Below are 11,298 nucleotides of genomic sequence, written 5' to 3' on the forward strand. Positions count from 1 at the left end.
ATGGCCGGGCACAAGCCAAAGGTGATTTCTCTAACCAAGAGGCCGGGTCATTCTTTCGGCTTCTACCTGAGGGTGGAGCAAGCTGTGGACGGTCACCTGATCCGCTGCCTGGAAATGGGCGGTCCGGCTGAACTGGCTGGCATGAAAGATGGAGACCGCATCCTGCGGGTCAATGGAACATGTGTTGATGGCCTGCCCCATTCAGAGGTAAGTCGCATGTAGGATGACCTTGTCCTGTTCCACACATCTTTTTAATACACATGGCTGCTGCACAGGTGGTGGACATGGTCAGAAACAGTGGAGCATCAGTCATATTTCACATCCTGGATGAAGCCTCCTACATGCAAGCCAAAGAAAAGGGGGTGAACCTTTGCGACCCTCAGAGCGCACCAGTTGCCAACTGGGCGGCCAAGCCGGCTCTGAAACCCAAACTCTGCTTCCTGGTTAAGTCCAGCTCAGCCTACGGGTTTTCCATTCGCTCAAACAAAGGTGAGATGAGGAGACAGGTTCATGCAAAGAAAGAGTGCTTTAAAAAGCATTATATAACGACATACAAACACATCTACCCATGTAGACTGAATGATGAAAGAGAGGATTTAGGAGTAGATTATAAAAAAATCTAATTTCTTATAGATCAGTAATTTATAAGAAAGTCAGTAATTACATTTTTAGGTTTTCCAGATAGTTCCATCTGAAATTGGTTAGTTTACAGCCTCCTCCAGAATGACTCTTGTAATACATCGAGACTTGAAACACACCGTCTTCCTCGGCAATATGTATTTAGTTGATGGATAAGTATAACGTGAATACTGTAAAGACTCTGGCCGGTTCGTGGGATCCCAGTCCGAGGCAAGTTCTCCGCAGCGGAGCAGGACTTGTGGTGAAAATCATTGGTCGAAGCATTTTTTTTTAAAAACTTTCTGTCAGAAAGCATTGAGGGAAAACCTCTCCTAGTCTTGACCTGGAGTCCAAATCAAGCACAAACAGGTTGGTCAGACATTCAGGTGTGTTAGCGGCTGATGCAGCCTTGAGCTGCGAGCTTGGATGAGGAGCGGACTTAAGAGGTCTGGCTCACTTCTTTGTAATTCGAGGCGTCCAGATATCTTTTTAGAATTATTCTAGATCAATTCCTCCGCAGCTCTTCTCTAGAACAGAAGGCTACATAGATGGTCACTCAGGAGAACGACTGAACTGTCTGTATTGATATTTGCACTTTTCAGATTGTCTCACATCTTCTATACTTTCCAGGTGAGCAGGGTTTGTTCATGACAGAGGTGATCCAAGGGAGTGTGGCCGACAAGGCGGGTGTCAGTGTCCACGACCGCCTGCTGGAGATCAACGGGGAGAACGTAGAGGGCTTCACGCACGACCAAGTGCTGGACGCCATCAAACAGGCTGGCAGCAGCATCATGTTCCTGCTGGTTGACGAGGAAACAGACAAGCACTACCAGAACCAACACATGAAGATAGGAGCATGGTTAGCCACTGCCAAGCATCTCCCGCACAAGCCACGCGTCATCAACATGGTCAAAGGCCCCGATGGCTACGGCTTCCTCCTCAAGGAGGACCACCAAGGCAAGACCATAGGTAAATACTACAAACTGGTATTTTCGTACGGGAAGAAGGCTCTTTCAACAGTGTGTTCGTTACCTCCATGCAGGCCACATGTTCAAGGACATCGACAGAGGCGGCCAAGCAGAAAAAGCAGGTTTGAAGGAAATGGACAGACTAGTAGCTGTGGACGGTAAGGAGGTGGAGAGCTGCAGCCATCACCAGCTGGTGGACAGGATCAAGCAGAGTGGGAACAACTGCTGCCTCCTAGTGGTGGACAAAGACACAGACCAAATGTATAAGCTGGTGAGTCAGGGTGCCACTGCCAAACTTAAAAAAAAAACTGCACACAATCTAAATGCCATTGCTGTGTCCCCCACAGGCCAAAGTGTCTCCTCTGGTCTTCTTGGAAGGGATGAAGGAGTCCAACTCACCGCCCAGTTACAGAGAGGCGCTCAATTTACCTGCTCCTGTCCGAGCATCCCCTTCTGTTCAGAGTAGAACGGAGGAGCTCAAGCCCAAACTGTGTAAGATGGAAAAGGCCTCAACTGGCTATGGCTTTCACTTAAATGGCATCCAAGGGGTGTCTGGACATTCCATCCAGGAGGTAAGAGCGCCAGCAATTTCCAGCGTTTCATCATTTTCATATCAAACAGGTGACTAACACTTTGTTTCAGGTGGTGAGAAGTGGAGTGGCCGACAAGGCGGGTCTGGAGGACGACAACATTGTGGTGGAGGTCAACGGGGTCAATGTGGAGCAGAGCAGCCACGAGGAGGTGGTGGACATGATCCGCAGCAGCGGCAGCTCTCTGGAGATGCTGGTGGCTGACAAAAGCGTCTACAACCAACTCAAAGCTCAGGGAGTGAGCATCACTCGCCTGTTGCTCGGGGAAACATCTCATGCTCAGGTCCACACTGCAGAGGAAGAGGAGAAACCTGAGGCCAGACCTGAAACCCCAGCTGGACCCACAAGAGAGAGGGTGAGTCTTTCACCAGCTGTGCGGTCTTAAAGGTCGGTCTCTGTGGTCTTAAAGGTCGGTCTCTGTGGTCCAGACTATAAGAGCTCAACTCTTGGATGGATTGCCACAATATTTTACACAAACAAGTGATCATAACAACGTTTTCACCAGCACCACGTAAGGTGATCATTTGTGCTTATGAGTGAAATTACATTAATGTTCCCCTAAATGAACACTGGAACAACCTTTTGGTGGTACTTTGAATGGTTTCAGTACTTTGGTTTGTGACCAAGCTGAACATGAGTCTGAGCGCGCATTGATTTTCAACCACAAGTCTTCACAGAGAATTCTTTATTCAATGTCTAACATAATTGTGATTCTGTTTCCTCTCTCTCTACTAGACCGCTTCATCTTCATCTGAAGAGAGTTTTGATGAGAGACTCTGAGAAATCACAGAAAAGACCCGCTCTCCGATTTGGCTTTGGCAGTAATGTTGATCCATCAATTTCTCAACGATCATCTCTCAGGGCTTGACACATGTAATCAATATCACAGGAGACAAAAGATACAGAACAAAAGGACAATTCACTGATGATATCTTAATTTTTGTCCATATATCTATATATCTATATATCTATATATATATATATATATATATATATATATATATATATATATATATATCTATATATATATATATCTATATATATATATCTATATATATAGATATATATATATATAGATATATATATATATATATATTTGCACAATCAATGGGATGAAAATATTTTTCAGGGAATTCTTTTGTCTTCCAAGTATTTCTTCTTGTAGATGAACAATAATCTGACTATTATAACTTATCTACCAAAGCTTATAAGCTCATGTCATGGCTGTTGGTATTGTTTGCAGTAAACACCGTGGCCGTTCGTCAGTGGAGCCGCAGATCATAAACTCAGAGTTTGGGATCAGAGTCACAGATCGGACCAGCACAAAAGAAACCAGTATAACTTTTATAGATCCCTAATCGTGTTTGCTTTTGCTGCAGATACTATTTGCTGATCACTGATGATCATATTGTTTGATTAGCAGCTGGTCTACAAGACTCCAGAGACAATGTGCCACCGTCTTAAGAAGTCTGAATCAACATAAATAATGAATATCCTTATACTTTACTTTGTGTCGATCCCTTTAAAACACACATAAGGAAATACAAGATTGTGTTTTTATGAATACAAATAGCATTATGATTATAAGCTGTTTAGTGCTAGAGAGAACATCTTCTCATATAGCTGGATTTATTCAAGCCTAAGGCATCATAATGTGACCGTAGAAACCTTCCTTCCTCGTGTCAATTCAAACACGGATTGATCAGCGATGTCCTGATCACATTTTTGACAGATGTTTGCTGGATAACGATTGTCAGTAGGACTTTATTTCACACTGATGGTTAACGTTAATCCGCTGCTGTCATCACACCGTTCTGTATCTACTTCTCTCGCTGCCTTTATTTAATGTTCCAACTTGTTTTTAATTAATTACAACCTTCACAAAAACCAATAAATGAAAACATACTATCTGAAATAAGCTTACTTTATGAGTTTTTGTTTTTTATTCACAATTAACTGACATATTTAGCTTCATAGTGAATGACTCATATCGTCCTTTACACAGCTCCAGTGTGTTCAAAAGAAATGAAAAGATTGTTTTTCTCCAAACAATGAGAATTGAAGTGTTTCCATTTGCAGGTAAAATTGAATTACTAATAGCAATGGCTGTTCTGTAAAGATTTTGTTTCCAGAAACTCCACTTTTACGCTCCAACAGTTTCCCATCGCTTGCATCCAACAATCAGCCGTTCCTGATTCAGGAACAAGCACTCAAGACAATTATCTCCCAAAAATACAAAAAAATAAAAACTGATTTCTGGAGATTTCTTAATTCCAGATTCAAAGTCACCCACGGGTCAGTAGTCAGAACCAGGGGAGAGGTGAAGGGGATTAGAGGCCCATTTGTTTCTCTGGCGCCTGCTTGTGGGCCAGATAAAGGAAGAGGATGCTGGACAGGGCGCTGACGAGGAAGATGACGTCAAACCAGCGGTGGTAGAAGTTGAACTGCAGCTCTCCCAGAACCTCGGTCACGATGGAGCGATACTCCAGCGGCATGCTCATCCGCATCAGCAATACGGAAGATACAAAATACATCCCCTGGATTGAGACAGATAGAGAAGGTCATGGTGCTGTTTGCAGGCTGTGCTCTGTGTTACCAGACACGGAGAAAGCAGCACGCTCACCATGATCTGAGCGAGAACCAGCACGATGACATTAGAGGACTTGGTGCTTGAGATTGCATAGAAGAACTAAAAAGCAAGGTGCATTACATCTTTGGTTAAACAGCATAATTCAGAAGATCTGCAGCCACTTCAACAGGCATCATGTGACAGCTTTACCTTGGTGAGGGTGATGAGTAAGCCACGAATGGATGTCACGATTATTATCCCCACCAAGATGAAGGAGATGTGTTGGGACCAAAACTTCACCTGAGAGGAGAATGAAACAACAAATGAAGTTAGAAGTAGGGACAGAAGATGACAACTGTCAATCTACTTTCACCATTTATTGAAATGTGAACAAACTGCCGTGTCCTGAGAGGGAGATACAACGCAATCAAATGATTGGCTGTGTGGGAAAAGATTGGATGCGATCATGAGCAGATGCTAATAAGCTGTCAATTATCTTTACAGGAGGTCATGCAGTGTGACATGTGAGTCTTTCTACAGGAGTGTGTGTGTGTGTCTGTGTGTGTCTTACATCAAACTGGATGCCCAAGTAGTTCACTGTAATTTCAATACCCCTCGTCACTGGATCCGTCTTTCCAACTCGATCAAACACAATGTTTATTGTGGCCTGTGGTGGACAGAAGAGGCGTTTTAATAAATACATAAAAAGTTCTGTTTTTTAACTGCATCTCAGACAATAAAAAATGAAAAACACCACAAATCGTGACTGGGCCGATGTGTGAGGGAAAGACACAATGCCAGAAAACTAATCGTGAATGTTCTCACCATGAAGATTTTCCAAACACAATAGATGGAAAAGAAGTAGCCAAGGAAATTGAAGTATTTCCCCTGGAATGTCGTCGAGTACTCGATTCGCTCCTGAAGATAAGGAAATGAGTTGGTAAAGAACCAGGTGACCACTTATCGCATGAAGGCAAAGGAGCTCATCAAAATGGGCGTAGTGTGGACAGATAAAAGTGTTCATGTGATGTCACCAACGTTGCCGATATTACCACTGAATCAAATGTCTGTGTAAAGCCTTCACAGTACTATAATGAAAGAGCTCTTTGGTTAATGTTAGTGAATTACTTTATAGAACTTTTGCTGTATGTTGAGTCCTAAGCACTCCAGTAAATACTGGAGTGACATTCATCAGGTGCACCTCACGACTACTACTTCAATGAGATGTCTATCGATGTGTGTATGTGAGGCATGAAGCTTTATGAGTATATAATGGCAGCTGTAAGGTCGGGTTGAGGAGAACTAACTGGACATTAGTTGACAGAGTCGTAAAATAGTCTGAGCCAGGTCAAGACTATTAAACAGCAATTAAACTGTGCTTAAACCTTGTCTTTGATCACTGCTCGGTTGGGACCACCATGTTGACATACCTGTTGATATAGTGTCAGTAAAGAGTTACTCATTTACAGATCCAGCAGTTGTGGAGCAACATTAGCATTCATTTGGAGTCCTGTTTGTAATCTGAACCCTCGCTGATGAATGCAAGTCCAAATTAACTCTCTTTTCATCTCTGTATTTGGTTTATACAACTTAGGGAAATGTCTGTCTCTTTAGCGGCTATATACTCTTTTATCAAAATATTGATTGCATATGCTTTATAATGTTGACAAGCCAGTCGCTGAGCAGGTATTGTGCATTGTTTTTGAACCAAAACAGTAAAGCTGCAGCCGGACAGCTCGATTATGAGCTGAAACTCCTTCAGCTCCACAAGGCCTTGTTGTGTTGCTCACCTGGCAATCAATCATTACTTTATGATTGATTTAATGATAAAAACCTCCACGTCAGGTTTGTTATCTTCCATTCCCACCTGCAGAACTAGTTAAGATTACAGCCTGCATGTCCCTGTGTATTTCAATACGCCCTGTGTTTCTTCATAGTGAGCACCTTAGTGGCTTGCAGATCCACAGTCTCAAGAAAGAGTTGCCGACTCAGCTCCTCTAGAGCATCAACCTCCTGCTGGATCAGAGATAGGTCTAGAGGGAAAAGGTCAAGGCTCACATCTACTGTAAATACTGTAAACAAACAGTACATAGTTATCTGATAATAGCTAAACTTTAAGACTTCTTGCAATCACAGCTGGTATTAGTATAAAGGATACTTTCACTGCCAGTTTGAGGAGAGGTAACACTCTTGATCATGCCCCAGAATCCTGTCTGTTTGCTCTGGTCTTCCCCACGCTGGTACATCTGCCTCCGGGTCATGGCAATTCTACACACACACAGAACAAATTGTAGAAGAAAAATCATTTGTTTAATTCATTGTACTAAATAAATACTACACATACTGTTTTTTACTCACCGTTTCTTCTTGCTGACAATCATGTCCATCGTCTGGAGCAGCCGCCTCTCCAGAGCAAGGATGTCACTGTCTGTTACATTCCTTAAATAACCAGGCAGCAAGCGTCAGAGCAACGGCAGCATGTGTCACGAAAACAGGGATTTCATTCCCGATAATAACAGATAGATACTTTATTCATCTCCAGGGGGAACAGATGGAGATTAACAAGCTGTGTGATACGGCTGCTGAACGGAGAGAAAGCCCTCAGCTAAGCTCACCTGAGGAAATAGGACATGTAGGTGTAGGGACAGTTGACAGCACCAAACCCAGACAACAAAGCCATGAGGGTGACTCCGATCACACCGACACGACTGATGAGCTGCTCAATGGACAGGATGCCTGGGAGAAAGACAGCGTTTCACTTGGCCGGCAACAACCTTTGCAGATATAGGACTCTCACAGGATCAGAAAAAAAGGCGAAATTGAGGCATAAAGATGCCGAGAGAGGAGACGGACGCACACTCACCATGTTTTGGACTCAGGATGGGGAATGGGTCTCCCAACTTCCAGAAGAAATACATGAAGGTAAACCACACCATACAAGCAAACAGAAGCTTCTGTCTCTGCACTTCACACGGACACAGAGAAAACAACTGTCAAAAAGCGCAATCCATTTTTAGTTCCAGTATTTTATTTTCAATGCCCAGCTAAAGAGCGACACTTACGCAGGCGTATGTTGCTGACAACAAAGTACCCAATGTAGAAAGGCACCACAAAGATTAAGACCAGCAGAATCACGTACAGATTCAGCTTCCAGTGAAAATACCTAGAGCTGTGGCAAAGACATGACATTTTTGTTATTCTCAATCTGCAAGAAGCAGCAATAAAACAGAGTTACAGTCCACAGAACATGTACTCACTTGCTACTTAAGGCACCCAGGATCTCAAAGATGATGAGCTCAAACATGGTACATGAAAAAGCAAAAGTGATAGAGAAAACCACCTGGACAACATACTGCCGCACCTGTGAAGAAACACAGAGACGGATTGATGAGGCCTACAAATCTGTTGGTGATGGCAAAGCTAAAATGTGTTGTTTCTCATTGGAAATGAAATGCTTTGCAATAACACTGTACCTCATAATCTTTAAAGAGCTGCCGCATAAAGAACAACCAGCCAAATCCAAAGAACAGCACCTGTGTTGAATTAATTGGGAATCATTTGTAGAAAAGGGAAATATTACATGGTCTCATTTTTCAATGAGGAAATGCTCATTACAAAACTACATTTTGCCTGCAATGACACTTTCGACTATTAAAAAACAGTAAATCCCACATTCACAATACATTAATGCAATCAAGCAGTAAATGCGTTAACAAATTTTTCTGTAACAAACATGAACTTCAATATGTTTTCACTCATAATAAAAATGTTATTTGGCCTAAAACGTATTGACCGCATTGCGATATGTCTCACTATTATTGTTTAAATGTGTTTTTTTTAAATATAGTTCAAAAAGAGAATAGCACTTCTATCTTTCTTCTAGAAATGTATCAGAAATGCTGCAAAATGTATAACGGTGTGTTTCAGCTCGTGTTTCCAAAATGCACAAAGATGAATCCTATTTGACACATACATGTATTAGACATGTAAAAGATACCAAGTTACACACAGCAATGCCAGAAAACCCTGTCTATTCATTTGGCCCAATGCTTGCATCTACATAGTGAATTATTAGTAGTATTTGAAGCACACTTAAAATCTGGTCAGTGCTTATAAACCTAAAGTAATCATTATAAATGATAATGTATAAAGTTGTCTTCACTGAACAGGTAATGCACATAGTGTGGCTGATGGTTATAGACTATGTTTTGAGTGAAAGAACAATGAATGCAATTTGTAAAAGACGTGGTTGATGAGGAAAGACAATACAACGTTATTCACAGTTGAATCAACATAAACGTGATGCTGACGTGTGAAGATGTTGAAACGGGTGTAATCTGCTGTGAAACATTGTGAGCTTGTTTAAGACATCTTTAAGCGTCTGACTCTAGATAACAGACATCTTTAAGCGTCTGACTCTACATAACAGACATCTTTAAGCGTCTGACTCTAGATAACAGACATCTTTAAGATCTGACTCTAGATAACAGACATCTTTAAGATCTGACTCTACATAACAGACATCTTTAAGATCTGACTCTACATAACAGACATCTTTAAGATCTGACTCTAGATAACAGACATCTTTAAGATCTGACTCTAGATAACAGACATCTTTAAGATCTGACTCTACATAACAGACATCTTTAAGCGTCTGACTCTAGATAACAGACATCTTTAAGATCTGACTCTAGATAACAGACATCTTTAAGCGTCTGACTCTAGATAAAAGACATCGTTAAGCATCTGACTCTAGATAAAAGACATCTTTAAGTGTCTGACTCTAGATAACAGACATCTTTAAGTGTCTGACTCTAGATAACAGCCATCTTTAAGCGTCTGACTCTAGATAACAGACATCTTTAAGCGTCTGACTCTAGATAACAGACATCTTTAAGCGTCTGACTCTAGATAACAGACATCTTTAAGCGTCTGACTCTAGATAACAGACATCTTTAAGCGTCTGACTCTAGATAACAGACATCTTTAAGATCTGACTCTAGATAACAGACATCTTTAAGATCTGACTCTAGATAACAGACATCTTTAAGTGTCTGACTCTAGATAACAGACATCTTTAAGCGTCTGACTCTAGATAACAGACATCTTTAAGCGTCTGACTCTAGATAACAGACATCTTTAAGCGTCTGACTCTAGACAACAGACATCTTTAAGCGTCTGACTCTAGATAAAAGACATCGTTAAGCATCTGACTCTAGATAAAAGACATCTTTAAGTGTCTGACTCTAGATAACAGACATCTTTAAGTGTCTGACTCTAGATAACAGACATCTTTAAGATCTGACTCTCGATAACAGACATCTTTAAGCGTCTGACTCTAGATAACAGACATCTTTAAGTGTCTGACTCTAGATAACAGACATCTTTAAGCGTCTGACTCTAGATAACAGACATCTTTAAGATCTGACTCTAGATAACAGACATCTTTAAGCGTCTGACTCTAGATAACAGACATCTTTAAGATCTGACTCTAGATAACAGACATCTTTAAGATCTGACTCTACATAACAGACATCTTTAAGATCTGACTCTCGATAACAGACATCTTTAAGCGTCTGACTCTAGATAACAGACATCTTTAAGATCTGACTCTAGATAACATACATCTTTAAGATCTGACTCTAGATAACAGACATCTTTAAGATCTGACTCTAGATAACAGACATCTTTAAGATCTGACTCTACATAACAGACATCTTTAAGATCTGACTCTACATAACAGACATCTTTAAGATCTGACTCTACATAACAGACATCTTTAAGTTCAGGGTGGGTGAGATCTCTGGTTCAAGATGGTCTCAGTCAGAGCTGACGTTACGTAGAGAGCACATGTAATTCCACGTTAGGATGTACTTGTATATTGACCATAACACACGTTACAATGCGTCGACTTTCCAAACTCCTTGTGCGGGTTACCTGTGAGGTGAACATGATGACTGAGTCCACCAGGAACGACATGGTGGTGTCTGTCCACGAGCCTTCCGTCCGCAGACACGCAGCTTCAGGAGTCGCAGGGCAGAGGACAGTTTCAATTCATGAAAAAAAGTCGGGTTTAAAATGTTTATGTCACTAATAGGCTCATGCTAATAGCGTTTGTTGTTCCGCTGTCAAATTACAACGGTAGCCCATGTTGTTACGTCATCAAAATGAGTCCGGCAGAAACACTTCCGTCGCAGACCTGTGACGTCGCAAAAAAGGGCAATCGTCTGATTCAGACGGTCCGATTTCATACACTGAAACGTTTTTTAAAGCATTTTTTGATTACTAGTAAATCATTGTTTGTTTACTTGATAATCACTGCTTTGTATGCTCACGTGACACTTCTCGACAGTGTCCTCGTCACAGCGTTTGATACTACACATTATGAAGTGGACTACTATCAAACAACTTTTACTCTGATAGTTTTACATTAAAGCTTCCACAATTAAATCGTATCAACATTTTCGATGCATTCAAACTAAACGTTTGTTTAATAATTTGTTTTAAAGATTTACTTAGGTTCAAATTGGAAATTTTACTTTTTTCTCTCGTG

The 11,298-nt window shown here is 41.3% G+C and overlaps 2 protein-coding genes across 3 annotated transcripts; one reads left to right on the top strand and one right to left on the bottom strand.

The window, feature by feature from the left end:
* Positions 1-2,956, top strand: pdzk1 (PDZ domain containing 1). Its single transcript, XM_068601783.1, has 7 exons — positions 1-207; positions 276-489; positions 1,249-1,587; positions 1,661-1,857; positions 1,934-2,158; positions 2,229-2,531; positions 2,912-2,956. Exons 1-7 carry the CDS (start codon positions 1-3, stop codon positions 2,954-2,956), a joined length of 1,530 nt encoding a protein of 509 aa, XP_068457884.1.
* Positions 2,957-3,284: 328 nt separating this feature from the next.
* si:ch73-390b10.2 (Golgi pH regulator) lies at positions 3,285-10,897 on the bottom strand. Of its 2 annotated transcripts, XM_068601761.1 has the most exons (14): positions 10,683-10,897; positions 8,219-8,278; positions 8,003-8,106; positions 7,808-7,914; positions 7,609-7,710; positions 7,361-7,481; positions 7,104-7,184; positions 6,904-7,013; positions 6,690-6,778; positions 5,571-5,663; positions 5,317-5,412; positions 4,956-5,045; positions 4,800-4,865; positions 3,285-4,713 (listed from the first exon to the last, which is right to left on the bottom strand). In XM_068601761.1, exons 1-14 carry the CDS (start codon positions 10,722-10,724, stop codon positions 4,507-4,509), a joined length of 1,368 nt encoding a protein of 455 aa, XP_068457862.1. In that variant the 5' UTR covers positions 10,725-10,897; the 3' UTR covers positions 3,285-4,506. The 2 variants fall into 2 exon arrangements, with proteins under 2 accessions (XP_068457862.1, XP_068457863.1); XM_068601762.1 differs by lacking the exons at positions 8,219-8,278; positions 10,683-10,897 and having other exon boundaries at positions 7,609-7,705; positions 8,003-8,014.
* Positions 10,898-11,298: the final 401 nt, after the last annotated feature.

This window comes from Clinocottus analis, unplaced genomic scaffold, assembly GCF_023055335.1.
Source record: "Clinocottus analis isolate CAN_PGR_092001 unplaced genomic scaffold, fCliAna1.0.p SCAF_54, whole genome shotgun sequence".
NCBI lineage: Eukaryota > Metazoa > Chordata > Actinopteri > Perciformes > Cottidae > Clinocottus > Clinocottus analis.

Coding starts and splice junctions, on each gene's coding strand:
- pdzk1 (XM_068601783.1), top strand. CDS start 1: ATGGCCGGGCACAAGCCAAAGGTGATTTCTCTAACCAAGAGGCCGGGT. Junction 208..275: donor ATGGCCTGCCCCATTCAGAG/GTAAGTCGCATG, acceptor GCTGCTGCACAG/GTGGTGGACATGGTCAGAAA. Junction 1,858..1,933: donor CAGACCAAATGTATAAGCTG/GTGAGTCAGGGT, acceptor TGTCCCCCACAG/GCCAAAGTGTCTCCTCTGGT.
- si:ch73-390b10.2 (XM_068601761.1), bottom strand. CDS start 10,724: ATGTCGTTCCTGGTGGACTCAGTCATCATGTTCACCTCACAG. Junction 8,107..8,218: donor AGCTCTTTAAAGATTATGAG/GTACAGTGTTAT, acceptor GTTTCTTCACAG/GTGCGGCAGTATGTTGTCCA. Junction 5,664..6,689: donor TGGATCTGCAAGCCACTAAG/GTGCTCACTATG, acceptor CCTTATCTTCAG/GAGCGAATCGAGTACTCGAC.